The sequence below is a fragment of the Capra hircus genome, chromosome 17, assembly GCF_001704415.2.
Source record: "Capra hircus breed San Clemente chromosome 17, ASM170441v1, whole genome shotgun sequence".
Classification (NCBI taxonomy): domain Eukaryota; kingdom Metazoa; phylum Chordata; class Mammalia; order Artiodactyla; family Bovidae; genus Capra; species Capra hircus.
Window position 1 is genome coordinate 870,622 of NC_030824.1, and position 20,269 is coordinate 890,890.

Consider the following 20,269-nt stretch of genomic DNA (forward strand, 5'->3'; position numbering starts at 1 on the left):
TCCTTCTCCAGGAGATCTTCCCAACCCAGGGATCAAACACCGCAGGCAGATTCTTTTCCATCTGAGCCACAAGGGAAGCCCTTTCCAAATAAGTGTATATATATATATATATGTCTTTAAACCCCATCCTTGGGTCCCCGTGACCCTCAGGGACTATATAAACATCATGGTTGCCCTCAGGCTGGGCTGGTTGGGCTGATCTGATAAACCTATCTGTGGGGCAGAAATAGAGACTCAGACCTACAGAGCAGACTTACAGACCCAGCGGGGGTGGAAGAGGGTGGGATGAATTGAGCCAGTAGCTGAAATATACACAGTACCACATGTGAGATACTCAGCTAGCTAAAGGGCAGGTGCTCTATCACACAGAAAGCTCAACAATCTAGAGGGGTGTGGTGGGAGGGCGCTTCAAGAGGGAGGGGACATGGGTATACCTATGACTGACTCACATGGCTGTAGGGCAGACACCAACACAACATTGTAAAGCAACTATCCTCCCATTAAACAAACTTATTTAAAAAAAAAAGAATTCAAAGTGGTTTTGTGTCCTGACTGGCTTCCTTTAACAAGCGTCTCCCCTTTGAACAATCTATGTCAGGCCTGACCACTTCCAAGATATTTCCCTGGAGGGAAGCTCTGGGCCTCCCACACATCACACCCTTCTCCCCTGGTGCCTCAGCGGAAAAGTATCTGCCCGCAGTGTGGGAGCTGCAGGAGACGAGGGTTCGATCCCTGGGCTGGGAAGGTCCCTTGGAGGAGGGCATGGCAACCCACTCCAGTATTCTTGCCTGGAGAATCCCCATGGACAGAGAAGAGCTTGGTGGCCTACAGTCCATGGGGTCGCAAAGAGTCGGACTCGACTGAGCAACTCAGCACGCACACAAGCACTAGGTACCGTGGTCAGAGCACGGTGGACAGAACCCCACGGTCATCACCACCAGTGGGAGGGCCTCTGGCTTTGCTTGGCTTCAGTCTCCTCATCTAAAAACTGGGGAGGACACTGTTCCTGTCCTCCAGGGTTGCTGGGACGCTAACGTGTATAAATACTGAGCATGGACTGACGCCCACCAGGTCCGAAACGGTCAGTGACACTAAACATAACAGTAACAGCCACCCTTTTGAACTTGGAGACATGAAAGACGCTGGTGAAGGGGACTTCCCTGGCAGTCCAGTAGTTAAAAGACTCCGAGCTTTCAATGTACAAGGCACAGGTTCGATCCCTGGTTGGGAACCGAGATCCCACATGCCACATGGTACGGCCAAAAAAAAAAAAAAGAACTGGCGAAGGTCAAAGAGCCAGGAGGCATCAAGGGTCCGCATTTGAATCCATCTGCCTGCTCCCAGTGCCCAGAGCTTTCCATCACCTGCTGCGCGAGTTCTTCCTTGATGATATGACAGATCATAAAGACGCTGAATACTCAGCAGCTAAACCCAGGTCCCTGGACACAGAGGCACGGGCCACACCAAACCTGCGGCTTATCCGGAAGCTCCTCAACCCCTCCCCTCCCCGGGTGTCCCTGTCTTGGCCTCCTCTTCCTACTCAGGGTCTAGGACCCACCGGAGCATTTCAGAACCTCAGACGTTAAAGAAGCCTTTAAAGAAAGACCCTGGAAGTGAACTTCCTTCTGATACCTGAGTCCCCGTGACAAGCGTTTGGACAGAGGCCACTCTGTCGTGCGAACATCATCAGCAGCGGCAGAGAGCTTGGTTCCCTGAGGCAGGACCAGCTGCCTGGGGCTCTATGCCGTGAGATGGAGTGTGTTCTCTGTAATTCAGCCAGGCGTTCTGACTCGTGTCTGTCCTGGCCTTCTCCAGCCTAGACATTCCCAGTTCCTCTTCCAAAAGCAGAAGAGAACCTGCTGTTCTACCCTCGTGAGCAACAAGGAAGCAGAAACGTGCATGCCTTTCCTGTGCCCTGGACAGCAGGAGCTGAAGGGTCCACCAGCCTTGGTGGGGACATGGGCCTGGAGAGACGAGAGGCCCAGACGAGCCCAGCTCCCGCACAGCGCCTGATGCCGTGGTGTCTCTATAGGAGCCTGTGAGGAGGGCAGGGCATGGACCACCAGCACCGTCAGAGGGTGCCAGTGAGGACTGACTAGTCTGGGCTCCCAGACATAACTCGTAGCCGAGTTAGAACTCGGGCCCGAGATCCAGACCCCCGGCCTCTGCGGCCTCTGAGGTCAGAGTGTCCCCACCGCCCAGGAGCACAAGTGTGGTCTTCCTGAGTCTCACCCGCTATCGCTGGAGTTTGCGGAGGGAAAGCACTGTTCCCCCAAGCTCTGCGAGTTCCCGAAGGTCTGGCTATTGCCCCTGTCCACGGACTGGCCTGTGCTCACCCCCAAGCTGCTGCCGTCTAGCACTGGGGCGGCCGTCTGGTCCAGAGACACCTGCAGGAGATTGAAAAGTTAACAGCAAAACCCAAAAACCTTTCAGGCTGTTCACATGTACAGTCCTTCCTGTCCCTCTCCTTCCCAGTCCCCGCTGGTCCCTGGGGGAGGAGCTAAGGCATCCAGGGACCATCCCCCACCAGGCATGCACCCTCTTCCATCAGAGTAGGGGGAGCCCATGTACCCCAAACCGAGGCCATGGGCGGCCGCTGTGCACAGCGAACCCTCCAGACCAGCACCTGACTCAAACCGCAAGGCCTACACTAGAGAAGATCCCCAGAGGGGGAGTGAAGAGGCCGGTGTTGTCCCCCAGGGCTGGGAGGAGGGAGACAGCAGAGACAAGCAGCTCCACCCCTCAGCCCTATCCTCCTCACCCACGTCCGTCCTGGGCGCCATCAGTCTTCCCGTTTGTCCAGGTTCACACCTCAGGCACATCTGAAGCTCCCTTCTCTCGCTTCACCCCTAAGGAGAGGCCTCATCCTGTGGCCTCCCCTCTGCTGACTCCCAGGGCCCACCAGATGTGCCCATGAACCACCCAGCTCCCCCTGACCCCACCCCACACACACCCTACCTGCGAGCACTCCAGCTTCACCCTCTTAAAGGACAATTCTAACCCCATCACTCCGCTACCCTGACATCTTTCCAGTCTCTCCACAAGCTATCGGACTGAGACCCGACTCGCAGAACCGCAGGTTTCCGCACACACACCCCCACACCCATGGCTGCGTCTCCAGCAGGGTCAACCCCGGTGTTCAGCCCTGTCTGTGTGCCCCGCCGGGACGCCCTTCCCCACCGATGTGGGCTACAAACGCTGTGTTCCAAGCGCGGCTCCCTTGGTGAAACACTCCCTGACTCACTCTGGTCCCCGAACAGAAACCTGCTTTACTTTCGGTCTCGGACCCTCGCCTGGGGGCTGGCACGCTTTGCTTCACGTCATGGTTTTCTGTCTCATTCCCTTTAAACAGCCTGACGGGCAGGACTACGACCCCCCCACCACCCTAGAGAGGCCGCACCGGGCAGCGGACATCTGGAGAGAACGGCCAGCCTTCAGGAGCACTTCTGGCAAAACACAAGACGCCTGGTCTCTCTCACACAGGGTCTCGAGTACTTCCAGAAGAACAGTATCAGATACTCTATTAGATGATTGAAAAACATCACTCCTAAATAAAACAGGGCATCTCAACCACGGTACTGCTGCCATTAGGGTACTGCTGCCATAAGCCTTTGCTGTGGGAGCTTCCCAGCTGGCTCAGTGGTAGAGAACCCGCCTGCAATGCAGGAGACACAGGCTTAATTCCTGAGCAGGGAAGATCCCCTGGAGGAGGAATTGGCAACCCACTCCAGTATTCTTGCCTGAAGAATCCCATGGACAGAGGAGCCTGGCAGGCTACAGTCTTGGGGTCGCAAAGAGTGGCTGAGCACCCATGAAGCCTTGGTTGTGGAGACTGCCAGGTGCACTGTGGACGCTCAGCAGCATCCCTGGCTTCTGCTCACCAGACGCTAGCCACGACCCCCTGATCATCTCCCTCTGCTCCAGCTGTGACAGAAATGCCTCCAGGTATTACCAAAGGTCCCCTGGGAGACAGTCATCCCTGGTTCTGAAAGAACCAATTTGCTCTTCTACATCAGGCTCAATGAATTGCAAAAAAAAAAAAAAGGACCACATAGACTTTGCCAGCCCCATAAATACAGAGAGAAACGTAGCAAGAGGCAGCTTGCAATTACCAACCACCATCTGCCCTCAACCAGCAAGACTTAGGAAGAGGTGTCACGCCATGAAACTAAGTTAGAAGCTAATGGAGGGGACCAGACCCAGCTCTCTGGCACAGGTGCCCCTTCTGGGCCTCTCTGTGGGTTATCTCTTGTCTACCACTCCTGAGTCAGAACCCCACCACTAGCCCACACCAGGATGTGGTTAAAGAGTTATCTTCTAAATCAGAAGTTGGCAAATATCTTCTGTCAAGGACCAGATGGTAATTATTTTAGGCTTTGTGGGCTATAAGGCCTGTTGGAACTGCTCAACTCTGCATGAAAAAGCACAAAAGCAACCATCAATGATGCGAATGAAGGGGTGTGGCTGTGTTTCGATAATACTTTATTGACAAAAGCAGATGGTGGGCCAGACTAGTGTTTGTATGATTACATGGTTAATCAATATAAAATAACAAGTTAAAAAAGATAAAACCTCCCCTGCCCTTATGATGCTTACCAGGAAAAAAAATTAAAGAGTTCAGCCTTTAAGTCAGGTTGCTACATCATACGGACAAACACACCTAAAGGGGAAGATGCTACCATGTGGCTGAGTCAGTGGCAATCACGTGGGCAAAGACGGGGACACTGATACCCCTTGGTCGCTACCAACAGAAGGTACTGCATCTCCAAGATCAAATTCAATTTCAGCTGCCCCTCAAACTTGGCTTCAGCCTAATTCCAGGTGTTTTCAGAACCGAGCTGAAGGCCAGGTCAAGGCTTCAACTGACAGACAGGCACGCATGGGCTGCAGGGCCCTGGGGTTGGACTGACCTGCGGGTAGAAGGCGGATGATGCTGTGCGCGGGCTGCGGACAAACTCCATAAAGAAGGCCCCGTCCTGAGGTCAGAGCGGCAGGAAGCGGCGGCAGGTGCGAGGGGGTGGAGGATGGCCCGTGGCCCAGCGGTGAACCATTGCAGGAGGAGGAAGGGGTGAAGGAAAAAGCCAAAACCAAGGAGGGAAGGAGAGAAAGAAGGGCACATGAAGGGAAAAGGGAAAGAGAGAGAGAACGAGTGAGACCCATCCACCCAGGAGGAAGATATCCAGATGCAAAGCGTTAGCAGAAACCCACACCTCCCCAGGCAGAGCATCCCAGCCATGTAGGCGCAGCACCCGGGGGAAGGTGTGTCCAAGCGCCTCAGGTCTCGTCAGAGGCCAGCTTGGACGCCTGCGTGCCCACATAGCTCTGAACGCCCTTCAGACCCATGCCGAGTGGACCGGAAGGCCGCAGGGCAGCCTGTGTGTCGGGGGGCACAGGGCAGGACAGGGGGCAGCGTCCTGGCCTGGTGGGGAGACCCCCAGACTTCTGGGCGATACACGGACACCTGAAGCTTGTGCTTCCACCTGTTACTAAACACGGCAGCAGATGGGAGAAGAGGATTCAGTGCAGGAAAAGTTCTTGCTAAATTTTCCAAGCGAACCAGGGACACAGAAGCAGCAGCACCTTCTCCTCTATTGGTTGTGTAACGACACCACGAAGCCGCTGAGACATTTATACTGTCAGACACGCGTGTGCTCACCAGAAGGGGCTCCTGGAGCGGCCTCCCCGCCATCCCTGCGGGGTTCAGGCTGCCGTGGACTTGAAACATAAACGGCAGAGAGAACTTTTCCAATCACATCTCCCTCCCTCCTTCCTTCTTAAGGTCAAGACATATCCTCTTGTCCCTTCAAACTCTTTGCACTTTTCAATGTCATCACTGAAATTTGCAAATAGCACTCCATATACCTGAAGGTCTCTGCTTGCCTACAACTTTTCTTTAATTCTAAAAGGAGATTCACTGAAGTATTTCACTGTCTGTTTTACTAGGACTGCTGTCCTGGCCCATCAGCCACAACAAGCTCCAGTAACGAGCCGCGGAGACACGCACGCGGGTACCCTCCACATGTCCTGGCATGTAGGAGTCTCCCTGGAGACAGTGGCGGGCCGTCTCCTGACCCCTCTGCCTCCCCCGGACCACTCGGAAATCTACACCTGGCAGACCCATGTGTGGACTGCACTGTCTAGCCAGATGATGAGGGGAGTGCTGTGGACAACAGTCTCCCATTTGGTCACTGGCATATGTTAACCCTCATCCGTGCGGTTCTGTAGGCTCTCACTTCTCAGTACGGGCCCCACCCGGCTTCTAATCCTGTGGACAGCACACAGGCGTTTGTGTGTTCCCATGCTCTATTTGCGCCCCGCCTCTGCCAGAACACACAGAAGCGGAGATGCTGACGTGAGGCACCCGTGAGGACAGATGAAAAGACTTCCTTCACTGACGGGTCGTTCCCGATGCACAAACTACACTGGGGACTGGACCCAGAGCCACTGTCTTAGAGCTGGGCTTGCAGAACAGCCTACAAAAAAATCTGGTCCCCTGGCTGTTCCAGCCTGTGAGTTGAGAGCTTTTCAAATTTTAAATGGTGGAGGAAGAGTCCACATGATAACCTGGGTCCTGCCTCTCAGCCCACAAAGACTAAAATATTTCTTAAGGTTTGCCGTCTCAGGTTTATGAATTCCCCAAGTTGCCTGCAGCCTCGGTTGCTACTTTTCTCGAGATTTTAATCCCTCCATCCTAGTCATCTAATTCTAGGCACTTATCCTGAAGAAATAATCAGAGATGTGATCAAATAATTGTGTGCAAGGCTGTTGCAGCATTATTTGAAATTGTGACACATTGCAGAATAATTATAAAAACCTTACGGAATGCTTACCAAAAACTGTTTTTAAAAATCAGAAACCACATACATGCTGTTTCAAACAAATGAAGGTCTAGTCATATGATGAAATATTATATAGTTTTGTTTTTTTTTAAATCATGCTTTGGAGAAATAATGAGACGGGGAAATCTTCATGATGTGGAAGAAAAATAAATAGGCAGATGGATATATAAGCTGGCCACAGTGTTGAAAAATAAAGAAATCTATTGAATCTGCTTCGTCTCTGAGTGAGAGAAACCAGATGAGGGAAGGTGCGGCCACATGAGAACGATCTCAGGTTCTGAATTTCTGGGGAGAAGGAGCTGACCGAGTCGTACCTATTGGTCTTTGAGGGCAGGACAAGCCTGCCCTGTGGAGTTTTCGGCCACTCTGCTGTACCCGCCAATCCCGTGCAGGGGCCAAAGTCCCAGGTTTTGGCTTCTGTGTCCCACGACACTCCCGTCTGACTACTTCTCAGGAGTCTATGCAAACTGATGGGCGTTCCGTTCACCAAAGACGGAGCTCTCCTGGAATCTGCTTCAGCCCTTTTCTATCCTCCCCCCGCCCACTCACACACCCACCCCCATCCCTCCCCACCCTCGCCAGGGAGGGCTGAGGATGGAGCTGAAGGGAAACCAGAGGCCAGCGTCACAGCTCAAGCCAGAGCTTCAGTCTTGACTGACCCAGTTAACCTGACTGATTAATACACCTGCTTTCTAGGTAGTCAGCTTTCTTACAAGTCCTGCCATCAACACAGTGATGCGACCAAGGGTTCACCAACTCCTCAGCACACTTGGATCTGGCTCTGAGGGCTGTGCGCTACCTTCCACGGCGAGGCCCTAAGTGCACACGCCGGCCCCCTGCCCATCCGAGGGTCTCCTTTACCTTTCGCGGGCTGTCCACGTAGGTGGGAGTCATGGCCACAGTGCCACTCTCGGCCGGCGGGGCGGAGCTCTTGACCCCGTGTGCCGCTGCCTGCTGCTCTCCCAGGCACCTGAGAGGAGGAAACACACACAGGCGGTTCTGCTCAGAGCCCAGGGAAGGACCAGCGTCGGCCACGACGAGCCGAAGGCTGCTCTGTGGCCGTCATCTCTGAAACACGCTTTTCCCTTTGTTTCTCCTCAGACCTTGTGTGGTGCCCTTAATTTCATTCACTGTCCTGAATGATTGCCAGCTGTCACCGAAAATCAGAAAATAGCTCAATTTTAAAAGCATCTTGGTGGTCCAGTGGTTAAGATGCAGAGGATGTGGGTTCAATCCCTTGTGGAGGAACTAAGATCCTGCACGTCACACAGTACAGCCAAAAATAAATGAAAATAAAAGTATCTTGGCACAGCTTAGGGTTTGCATATTCCTTTGAAAAGGCAAGTGACAGGGTTTGAGTCACTCCATCCGTGAACACCATGCTTTCAACTCTCTGGGACAGAGCTTTTCCTCAGTTTGGATTAAACAGACCACCGGAAGCACACTCTGAAAATTAGGCCTGTGTTACTGCTGAGCACAACTATACAGGGGGGACCATGTCAACTCTTTACACATTTTGAAGATTTGTTAATCTTGCGAATGCACACACTTAATCCCTCCTCACCGCCTAAAAAAAGAGCCATGTGCATAACAGGCATTATCTCAGACACAAGACAACTATGGTTTTCTTACGACATCTCCTCCCATCTTGGTTCTGGAGTCCATAAACGCCTACTTTCACATTTATATTTCTAAAATAAACCATGAATCATTGTAACTTAGGGCTTTCCAGGTGGCTCAGTGGTAAAGAATCCACCTGCCAACGTGGGAGATCTGGGTTTGATCCCTGGGTTGGGAAGATCCCCTGGAGAAGAGAATGGCTTCCCACTCCAGTATTCTTGCCTGGAGAATCCCATGGACAGAGGAGCCTAGTAGGCTACAGTCCATTCAGTTCAGCTCAGTTCAGTCGCTCAGTCATGTCCGACTCTTTGCGACCCCATGGACTGCAGCGCGCCAGGCCTCCCTGTCCATCACCAACTCCCAGAGTTTACTCAAACTCATGTCCATTGAGTTGGTGATGGGTCAGTCCACGGGGTCACAAAAAGAATCAGACATGACTTAACGACTAAACAATAACAAACTGCAACTCAAACGAGCCCCCAAATTAGACTTTTATTGTATCACTGACTCTTTATTTGGTAAGTTCCAGGAGGCTCACATCCCAGTCTTAAATGCTCAGTTGTTACTGTGACACACCCTACTCGCGGTGGGCACTGTGAGGCCTAGACCCTCGCGTGGCCGCACTGCATCGGGAGCTGCCGTGTTGTCTGGCGGCCCCCCAGCAGCCCTCCAGCGCGGCCCATGCCCCTCCCCAGGCTGCCCGGGGACAATGAACCATCACCAAAGGGTGTAAACGCCTGGCCCTGGTCCAACTCAGCTCACTTCCAGGGGGAGATCGGAGGCATCAGCGGGCTTTCCTGCAGCGGGCCTCTCCCTCAGTCCTCTGCCCTCTCCCTCCCCGGGGAAACCAATTCGGGACATTTCTCTCATCTTAAATTCTGACATGTCTGTTACTGATGGGGAGGTGAACTCATATCGGAGATTAAAAACTGGTTTCCATAGTAACCTGCTATACTCTCTCTTTTTGGTTTTTATCATGGAAAATTTTCAAACCCATATGAAAATCCAGGATCATGTAATCAAACTCATGATCTACCTGGACCCCAGGATCATTTATGATGGAGCCAATCTTGTCCCATCTATACCTACCCACTCCGATTATTTGGAAGCAAAACTCACACATGCTATTATTTCATCTATAAACACTTCAGTGTGTATTGCATCTCTAGAAGAAAATAAAAGAATAACAATCCCATCAACACACTTACATTTTTAAAAATTTTCTAGTATCATTATTTCTCTAATTGTCTCCAAAAAAACTTTTTACAGTGTGTTTGCTGGATGCAGTTAAGGTCCCTACGCTGCAGTCCGTCATGTCTCTCGAGCATCCTTTGAGCCAGAAGCTCTTTTCATCTCTCCATATCCTGCAATTTATCTGTGGGAGAAAGGAGCCCACTGGTCTTGTAAATTTCCCATCTGGATGTGCTCATCACATCCCTTTATTGTTTACCCAGCTCCTCTGCACCCAACACTTCCTGAGAACTAGAAATTGTATCTAGAGTTTTGAGCATATTCAGGCTTGATGGGCAGGAACTTCTCCTCAAGCATGCTGTGTGCTTCTATTTGGAGGCCTCGGCGTCTGGCGATGTGAGCAGTCCCTGGTGACCTCTGCTAGATCCGTAAGCGCATAGGAGCCCACACGTGGGAATGTTCGAGCACTCCCTCTGGACCCATTAGCTTGAATACTGGAGAGACAGACACCTCCCCACACCAATCGCTTGGCTACTCTGAGGGGTGATTCATATACGCAGAGTTCAACTCTGCCTGAGCCCCGTACATCGTGCCGTCTCTGCATCACATCGTGACGTGTTCCTCTGGGCCTCGTCCACACACACACACTGGGATGTCCTCCTATGCTTCCTGGGAGCCGTGGCCATTTCCCTGGCTCTGCCCCAGGGTTCCCTCGTCTGATGTGGGTGACAACCCTCGTGTACTGAGCTGCCATCTACGTGCTGACCTATGGACCAGGGGTTGGGGATTCAGAGACACCTAGGACCTATCTTGCCCTTGGAGGCTCCTCAGCTCAGGGGAGGGGATGCCACCAAAAAAACCGCTATGCTGTGCACGCCCACACGAGACAGGCATGGGGCACACTGCCTTCTTCCCAGAGGCCATGACGACTGCCTCATGGGCTCGCGCCCTGCTCTGACTCCCTGATGTCAGTTTCTCTCCATCAGACAGAAGCCACGGAGCCCAGACTGCCCACAGCCCTTCTCCCGTGGCCCCTGCCTCCCACGAGAGCGTGACGCCACGTGAGCGCCTCCAGGCAAAGACTCAGGGGAACGGGAGGAAACCGATACTCGTGATAAGATGGCAGGACTACAGGTGAAGCTTCTAAAGCTCTTCTTCATATTGCTGCAACACAGTTTTCCATAATAAAACTGGATCTGCTTGGTGTAGCAAAAAATACAGAAAAGCACAAGGTAAAAAACGCCACGAGAGCAAATATTACATAAAGGCCTGGCTCCCTCTGCTCGGCCTCCAGCTCTGAGAAGAGGCACCGCGTTGCCCAGGAGCAGCCATCTGGGGGAAAATACATCTCAGGGCGCCCTGTTCTGCCTCCTGCTGTGGGGTCAGCTTAGCGCCTCCCACACGTTAGGGGACACTGTCACCCCAAGACATCCCTCCTCTTTCCATCTGAGCAGAAAGAGGCTCCACGGAGCGCTCGGAACAATGACTCACTGACACATTAAAATAAGATTCCCCCACCCCCAGCTTCACACCCCTCCCAGCAACATATGTTCCTTGTTCTTTTTTTCCAGCTGGAAAGGTCTGCGATTAGCTAAGGAACAATCTGTAGGCAGAGTTGTGGGGTCTTTCCTGGGTCAGATTTTCTGGCGGCCCCAGCACCCTCAATCATGGGCCTGACCTATCCCAGCTTTGCCTGTCATCTGCCCGCCCCCAACCCCCCACTGTCACCCTGGCCACTCTCTTCCCTCCACCCTGTATCCCTTTCTCTCTACCCCATCCTCGCCTCCAGCCTCTGTTGCCTCTCACCTTGACCAGTGAGGCCTCTGCCTCCTGAGCCCATCCACCAGGCTTTCCCAAATGCAGGACCCATCTCTGAAAACACCGCTTCTGCCAAAGATGCTGCATGAATATTTCACGATATTAAGGAACTGCTGTGACTTCTTAGGTGAATTATGATATTACGGCTTTAAGAGTACTTATCTTTCAGAGATGCACACTGAAATCTTATAGAAGAAGAGATGAGCTGTCTGGGGTTTTATAAGAAATAAAAAGGAAGAGAAGTGGGATATAAATGAAACAAGACTGGCCCTGAGTTAACAATCATTAGAGCTGGGTGATGGGTAAATGGGGATTAATTATGTTAATCTAGTTTTTTTTTTTTAATGTTTGAAATTTTACATTAAAATAAAGAAACTTTCAAACGACCACTCTTGCTATGGGAACATGTCGGAACAGCTTCGAGTCTGACTTCCCACGCTGTCTTTGCAGCTGTATCTCCCGCTGGGCCACAAGCTCACTCACATTACCTTCTGAGAGCTCAACATCTGTGGGCTCCTGCAGGCACGGCTCGGAAACCCCAGCCCACCGGACAGATGCCGGGGAGCACAGATGTGGCTGGAAGGGTGGAGGGGGCGGGGTTAAGGCTTGTGGCAATGTTTTCTCCTTTTCCCCAAGTCCCACCTCCCCAGGAATAAATGCATCCCTTCCAACAAAGATATCTTAAATCCCACATCCCAAAGCAAGATGGGATCCCTCTGGGGTCCTGAGAGCTGCAGTGCCTGCTCTTCATGAAGGGACCACACACTCTAACGCCTAGAGAAGCTGGTCAGGTGGCGGACTGAGGGACCAAGTCAAGTGCAAGCACAGAGGATGTGCTGGCTCCACAGTGAACCAGGGCACAAGCCCGCCTAAAGTGCCAGCCCATCCACCGTGGCCAGGCTTGAATGGGGACCCAGTGCTAACCGAGTCTCCACTAGCTCAAGCAGAGCAAATATTACTTATTACACGTAACATACCTTTGTATGACGTTGTCTATATTTTTCGTATAACCACGTATCATGTAGGTGTATGTTAGCTATTTTTTCATATAGGAATTCACTAAGAAATTAAGATTTTTTTTAAGGTTTCTTGTTGTTTTTTTTTTTTTTACTATTTACTTATTTATTTATTTTGGCTGTGCAGCACGTGTGATCTTAGTTTCCCAATCAGGGACTGAATCCATGCCGCTGGCAGTGGAAGCACAAAGTTTTAACCCCTGGACCTCCAGGCCCCAGAAGTCAAAAACTGGCTCAAATATTCTAAAAATATTCTGTGTTTTTTGGGCAGAGAAACTACTCTTTAATGGTGGCTACGTGTCATTGTAAGTTTATCTATACCCATGGACAGAGGAGCCTGGTGGGCTACAGTCCACGGGACTGCAAAGAGTCAGACATGAATTATGACCAGACTAAACCAACACCACACCCATAGAATGTGCAACACCAAGAGTGAGGCTCGATGTAAATAAACGGGGCACTCTGGGCCCATCAGTTGCACCAAATGGGCTGCTCAGTGAGGGACGTGGATGCTGTGTGGGGAAGGCTGTATATGGGACCCCTCTGTACCTTCCGCTCAATTGTGCCTTGAACCTAAAACTGAATTAAAAACAGAAAAGTCTATTAAAAATAAAGACAAAAAATCAAACAACAACAACCAAAAAAAAACACATTGTGGACCAAACCAAGTGTACCTGTATTTCAAATCAAGCTCCAGACGTCAAGTTTATAAATTCTGGCCTATTTCATGACATTCAACACTTACCATGTATGAACCTTTCTTTTCGCCTGCCTGTCGTTTGTCAGTTACTGGCTCCTTGGCAGACGGCACCAACATTTCACTGCACTCGGGCCTGCGGGGCACGGAGGTGTCTCCCTCCACTGGGCACTTACTTCTGACTAGCCTCCATCTCCAGCAGGGCAGACAGAGCTGAGGTTCCCTTCTTCCCAACTGGGGGTCCAGCCGACTCGAGGGAGTGAGTGGGGATGGGCCCGGCCATCTGCAAGCCTTTCATGGCGGCCCCTTTCTAGAGTAGAGAGAAGGAAACAGGCCATCAGATGCTGCTGTGTCCGCTGTGCCTCAGGTTCTGGGAATCCATCAGTACAGTCCAGGAGGATGAAACCCAGGAGCCGGAAATGCCAGGAAACAGCATTTTACTCAAACCAAAAGTCCCAAGTCGCTGTCAGGCTCAAAACACACTGCCTCCTTGAGGCGGTTACTTACATTTTACTCTTACCACAGTTTGAGGAAGTAAACAATGTAACATCTACATTATGGAAAAAGAAACTAAGTCTCAGAAAAGTGAAGTTCAGTTCAGTTCAGTCACTCAGTCCTGTCCAACTCTTTGCAGCCCCGTGTACTACAGAACGCCAGGCCTCCCTGTCCATCACCAACTCCTGGAGTCCACCCAAATCCATGTCCATCGAGTCAGTGATGCCATCCAGCCATCTCATCCTCTGTCGTCCCCTTCTACTCCTGCCCTCAATCTTTCCCAGCATTAGGGTCTTTTCCAATGTGTCATCTCTTCACATCAGGTGGCCAAAGGATTGGAGCTTCAGCTTCAGCATCAGTCCTACCAAAGAACACCCAGGACTGATCTCCTTTAGGATGGACTGGTTGGATCTCCTTGCAGTCCAAGGGACTCTCAAGAATCTTCTCCAACACCACAGTTCAAAAGCATCAATTCTTTGGCGCTCAACTTTCTTTCAAGTCCAACTCTCACATCCATGACTACTGGAAAAACCATAGCCTTGACTAGATGGACCTTTGTTGGCAAAGTAATGTCTCTGCTTTTGAATATGCTGTCTAGATTGGTCATAACTTTCCTTCCAAGGAGTAAGCGTCTTTTAATTTCATGGTTGCAATCACCATCTGCAGTGATTTTGGAGCCCCAAAAAATAAAGTCTGACACTGTTTCCACTGTTTCCCCATCTATTTCCCATGAAGTGATGGGACCGGATGCCGTGATCTTCGTTTTCTGAATGTTGATCTTTAAGTCAACTTTTTAATTCTCCTCTTTCACTTTCATCAAGAGGCTTTTTAGTTCCTCTTCACTTTCTGCCATAAGGGTAGTGTCGTCTGCATAACTGAGGTTATTGCTATTTCTCCCGGCAATCTTGATTTCAGCTTGTGCTTCTTCCAGCCCAGCATTGCTCATGATGTACTCTGCATATAAGTTAAATAAGCAGGGTGGCAATATACAGCCTGACATACTCCTTTTCCGATTTGGAACCAGTCTGTTGTTCCATGTCCAGTTGACTGACTCCAAATCCAAGGTTCTTTCCACTACACAGCTCTCCTGGAAATGCTGCTGTGTACAGAAGACAGCTGAACTTGAGGTTAAAAACAAAAAGTAAAAACACGACTGATGATGAAACACTGCTCAGCAATGGAAAAGAATGAACTGTGGAGTCAAGCGGCAAGTTAGATGAATCCCAAAGGTGTTATGCTGAGGGGAAGAACCAGGCTGGAAAGATTATGTGCTGTATGATTCCATTCATAGGACATTTGGAAAAGACAGCTGTAGAGTGATGGGGAACAGACCAGTGTCCCCCGGGTTGGAGAGGGAGGGGCAGTGTGCCTCTGAAGGTGCTGGGAGAGCTCTCCTTGGAGCGATGGAACTATTCTGTGTCCTGACCGTGGCGGTGATGGTGGCGACATGAAGCTACAGCTTCATAAAACTCAGAGACCCGTGTGCACTGGCACACAGGCGTGCACAGGGGCCGAACCATCCCAGATCAGCCCTTTGTTGGCTGGGTGTCCTCAGACACATCCTCCCATCACCCCTACAAGCCTCAGCATCCTCACTGGGGAGTGAGTCACTGAAAGGAGGCCCACGGGTGCGGGAAAACTCTGCAAGTGCCTGAAGTGACGCGGCTGCTGTGGAGCAATCCGGCACCAGGGCACGCAGGCAGCTGTGCCTGACGCTGGGAACCCCGCAGGGAGCTCCTGGAGGGCTTTGTCTTCGGGTGGGGAGCTTTCCCCCGCTTCCCCCACCACCAACCACTTCATCCTGCACTGAGGGGGAACCCACTCCGCTGGACTGAAGATAATCCCTGGGTGGCTGTGGGGTAAAGAACTGGCTGGGGAGGGGCCGCTGCCGCGAGAGGAGGCGGTCCCTGCAGCCCACCCCCGGCGCAGCCCGCGAGGGGCCATAGGGCCTCACCCGCATCATGCGGTCCGAGCGGTGCCGCCGGCGGATGCGGTTCAGGCCCTCCACGAAGCGGATGAAGCCGTCCAGGAGCTGCCACTCCTCCTCGTCGGCCCGCGGCCGGTCCCCGTAGATGTCGCAGTGGGTCTCTCCCTCCGTGATGCGCTTGGTGGCGGTGACGCAGGCTGGCAGCAGCAGGAAGCGGGTCCTCCAGAACTTCAGGGACTCGATTAAGCTGCGGAGGGATACGGGAAAGGAGGCGGAGGTGCGGCCAAGCCGGAGGAGGTGCGACCGAGCCGGTGACAGAAGCACCTCCAGCGAGGTGCATCCATCTCAGCACCCCCCCACACCCCCCCTCCAGAGTCGGGTGTGGAGGGTCCTTCTGCCTGGGAGCACGTGCCCATCTGAGGCTGCAGGCTCCAAGGGATGACCTCCAAGGCTGCTCTTCCCTTCTACCCCAGAGACGCTGGAGTGCTTCTGTGCACCCAGGCCCAGTGTCACGGCAGCCTTTCATCATCGCAACCATACATCACGCATAAAAATGAAAAGTTAAAAACAAGACATCGGAAAGCTTTCTGTGTAGAGAATGCATATACAACACGGTCCTACTGCGCAGCACAGAGAACTAGATTCAGTGGCCTGTGATCATGAAAGAGAATGAAAGACCAGCCGGGACAGGGAAGCAACCTAGGTGTCCATCCGCAGAGGAGCGGATAAAAGAAGCTGCGGCACAGACACGCAATGGAGCATCACCCAGCCATTCAAAAGAATGCATTTGGATCAGCTCCAATGAGGTGGATGAAACTGGAGCCTGTTACACAGAGTGAAGTAAGTCAGAAAGAAAAACACCAACACCGTATACTAACGCATACATATCGAATTTAGAAAGATGGTAACAATGACCCTATATGTGAGACAGCAAAAGAGACAGAGATGTGTAGCACAGTCTTTTGGACTCTGGGAGAAGGCAAGGGTGGAATAATTTGAGAGAATAGCACTGAAACATGTATATCATCATATGTGAAACAGATCACCAGTCCAGGTTCGATGCAGGAAGCAGGGCACTCAAGGCTGGTGCACTGGGATGACCCTGAGGGATGGGATGGGGAGGGAGGCGGGAGTGGGGTTCAGGATGGGGATCACATGTATACCCATGGCTGAGTCATGTGAATATATGGCAAAACCCACAATACTGTAAAGTAATTAGCCTCCAATTAAAAAAAAATAATGCTATTACTGCAACATGGATGGACCTAGATATTATCACAATGAGTGGAGTAAGTCAGAGAAAGACAAAGATCATATGGTATCACCTAAATGTGGGATCTGAAAGAATGGCACAAATGAGCAAAACAGAAATTGAATCACAGACGTAGAAAACAAACTTAACCAGTTACCAAGGAGGAAAGAGAGTGGGGAGAAACAAACTGGGAGGCTGGGGTCGACATACACACACTGCTGCTGCTGCTGCTGCTGCGAAGTCGCTTCAGTCGTGTCCGACTCTGTGCGACCCCATAGACAGCAGCCCACCAGGCTCCCCCGTCCCTGGGATTCTCCAGGCAAGAACACTGGAGTGGGTTGCCATTTCCTTCTCCAATGCATGAAAGTGAAAAGTGAAAGTGAAGTCGCTCAGTCGTGCCCGACTCTTAGCGACCCCATGGACTGCAGCTAAATACAGCTTCCCTGGTGGCTCAGTTGGTAAAGAATCTGCCTGTAATGCAGGAGGCCCGGGTTCAATCCCTGGGCCGGGACTATCCCCTGGAAAAGGAAATGGCAACCCACTCCAGTATTCTTGACTGGGAAATCCCACAGACAGAGGAGCCTGGCAGGCTACAGACCACGGGGTCGCAAAGAGTCAGACACGACTGAGAGACTAAAGCACCACGTATAAGACAGACAGCGAGTAAGAGCCTACTGCACAGCACGAGGAATCCCACTCAGGACTTTGTGACGGTCTGTATGAGACAAGAATCTAAGAAAGGGCAGACGTATGTATGTGTATCACCGGCTCACTTTGCTGGATACCCGGAACTAACACAGCACGATAAACCAACTATACTCCAATTAAAAAAAAAAGAAAAAAGTGTACATTTACACGAAACCGTCACACTGTACACCTTACATATATAGTGCTTTTGTCAATTCTACTTCAATAAAGCTGAAAAAAGACTTTTAAAAATCCAAGGATAAACCATGGAGGAGGGGCTTCTCTGGTGGCTCAGATGGTAAAGAATCTGTCTGCAATACAGGCGACCCAGGTTCGATTCCTGGGTGGGGAAAATCCCCTGGAGAAAGGAATGGCAACCTACTCCAGTATTCTAGGAGCCTGGTGGGCTACAGTCCAAGGGTTGCAAAAAGTCAGACACAACTGAGTGACTACACTTTCACTTTCACAAGATAAACCATAATGGAAAAGAATATTAAAAAAAGAAAGTACATATATAACTGAACCACTTTGCTGTATAGCAGAAATTAACATGACATTATAAATCTGCTATACCTCAATTAAAAAAAAAAGTTACAAGCAGTCAGGAAGATATGAAGAGCACGGACATCTCACCAAAGGGCACATCTTCACCAGGGATTTTTTGCTGTTTGTTGTTCCATGTGGTAAAACACATGTAACAACATTTACCATTATAATGATCTTTAGGGCACATTCAGTGGCACTCAGTACATTCACACTGCTGTGTGATCGTCCCCGTCCATCTCATCACTGAGTTTTTAACCCAATCCAGATGTACTTTTCCCTCCATTTTTTTTTCCCCTAAAAATGTCCTCATTTTACAATCGGAGGAAGGACAGAGGCATTCAATTACAGACATGTGGCAGGCCACGATGGGAGGAAGCCAACTCGGGCTCTCTGACCTGAAGTCCTCGGAGCCAGCAGAGCAGATGTACTGATCTAAGTAATTCCACTTGTACTCCTCCAGTCGCTCATGTGAGAATTCCACCCAACAGGAGACGAACTCTGAATCGGAGTGGGAGGGGCAGAGGCTGTAGGTGTAGTGGATCTGGGCAGACTCGTACGGGTACCTGAAAGACAAAGGTCCAAACAAGGATATCCGCCAACTCTTCTGTACCTTTTCTCTCTCAATATACTTGGCATTCAACCACAGTAACCAGCTCATCTCAGGGAACTTGTAATGGAGATTTCTCAGTTTTTAAACCAGAAAATCATCTACTTCTGCTGTATTGATTATGTCAAAGCCTTCGACTGTGTAGATCACAACACACTGTAGAAAATTCTTCAGCAGATGGGAATACCAGACCACCTGATCTGCCTCCTGAGAAATCTGTATGCAGGTTACGACGGGGACCTGAAGCAACAGGTAGAACTGGACCTGGAACAATAGACTGGTTCCAAGTTGAGAAAGGAGTATGTCAAGGCTGTATATTGTCACCCTGCTTATTTAACTTATATGCAGAGTACATCATGAGAAACGCTGGGCTGGATGAAGCATGAGCTGAAATCAGGATTGCCAGGAGAAATATCAATAACTTCAGATACGCAGATGACACCACCCTTATGGCAGAAAGTGAAGAAGAGCTAAAGAGCCTCTTGATGAAAGAGAAAGAGGAGAGTGAAAAAACTGGCTTAAAACTCAACATTCAGAAAATGAATGGCATCCAGTCCCATCACTTCACAGCAAATAGATGGAGAAACAATGGAAACAGTAAGAGACTTTATTTTTTTGTACCCCAAAATCACTGCAGATGGTGACTGTAGCCATGAAATTAAAAGAAGTTTGCTCCTTAGAAGAAAAGCTATGACCAACCTAGACAGCATATTAAAAAGTAGAGACATTACTTTGCTGACAAAAGTCTGTCTAGGCAAGCTACGGTTTTTCCAGCAGTCATGTATGAATGTGAGAGTTGGACTATAAAGAAAGCTGAGCACCAAGGAATTGATGCTTTTGAAGTGTAGTGTTGGAGAAGACTCTTGAAAGTCCCTTGGACTGCAAGGAGATCAAACCAGTCAATCCTAAAGGAAATCAGTCCTGAATTCATTGGAAGGACTGATGTTGAAGCTGAAACTCCAATACTTTGGTCATCTGATGTGTAGAACTGACTCCTTGGAAAGACCCTGATGCTGGGAAAGATTGAGGGCAGGAGGAGAAGGGGACAACAGAGGATGAGATGGTTGGATGGCATCACTGACTCAATGGACATGAGTTTGAGTAAGCTCCAGGAGTTGGTGATGGACAGGGAGGGCTGGCGTGCTGCAGTCCATGGGGTTGCAAAGAGTTGGACATGACTGAGTGACTGAAACAAAACCTTATTCTTCTATTATATTCTTTGTTTTTAATTGGAGTGTTAAGACTCATGCTAAACATTGTAAGCTGAATCAAATCCCTTTCAGAAATAGATGAGCTGCAACCATAAAACCCAACCCTGGAAAGCAGACTTTCCTGGTGGTGCAGTGGATAGGAATCCGCCTGCCAAGGCAGGGGACACTGGTTAGATCCCTGGTCCAGGAAGATTCCACATGCAGCAGAGCAACTAAGCCCATAGGCCCCAACTACTGGGGCCCAAGCACCTAGAGCGTGTGCTCTGCAACAAAGGAAGTCACTGCAACGAGAAGCCTACACACAGCAACTAGCCCACACACCAGCCCAGCCCCTGCTGGCCTCAACCAGCCCTTGCAAAGCAA

At 50.6% G+C, this 20,269-nt stretch overlaps 1 protein-coding gene across 4 annotated transcripts in view; it reads right to left on the bottom strand.

The window, feature by feature from the left end:
- DEPDC5 (DEP domain containing 5) overlaps positions 1–20,269 on the bottom strand; it is a 71,632-nt gene that overhangs the window by 12,102 nt on the left and 39,261 nt on the right. For 2 of the 4 annotated variants that reach the window (XM_018060923.1, XM_018060922.1), the window contains exons 29-34: positions 18,484–18,651; positions 15,631–15,850; positions 13,358–13,491; positions 7,701–7,809; positions 4,911–4,976; positions 2,233–2,387 (exon numbers count right to left, since the gene is read on the bottom strand). In XM_018060923.1, the coding sequence (XP_017916412.1) occupies positions 2,233–2,387; positions 4,911–4,976; positions 7,701–7,809; positions 13,358–13,491; positions 15,631–15,850; positions 18,484–18,651 (852 nt within the window). The remainder of the gene's footprint in view (positions 1–2,232; positions 2,388–4,910; positions 4,977–7,700; positions 7,810–13,357; positions 13,492–15,630; positions 15,851–18,483; positions 18,652–20,269) is intronic. The other 2 variants (XM_018060925.1, XM_018060924.1) reach the window with 1 other exon arrangement.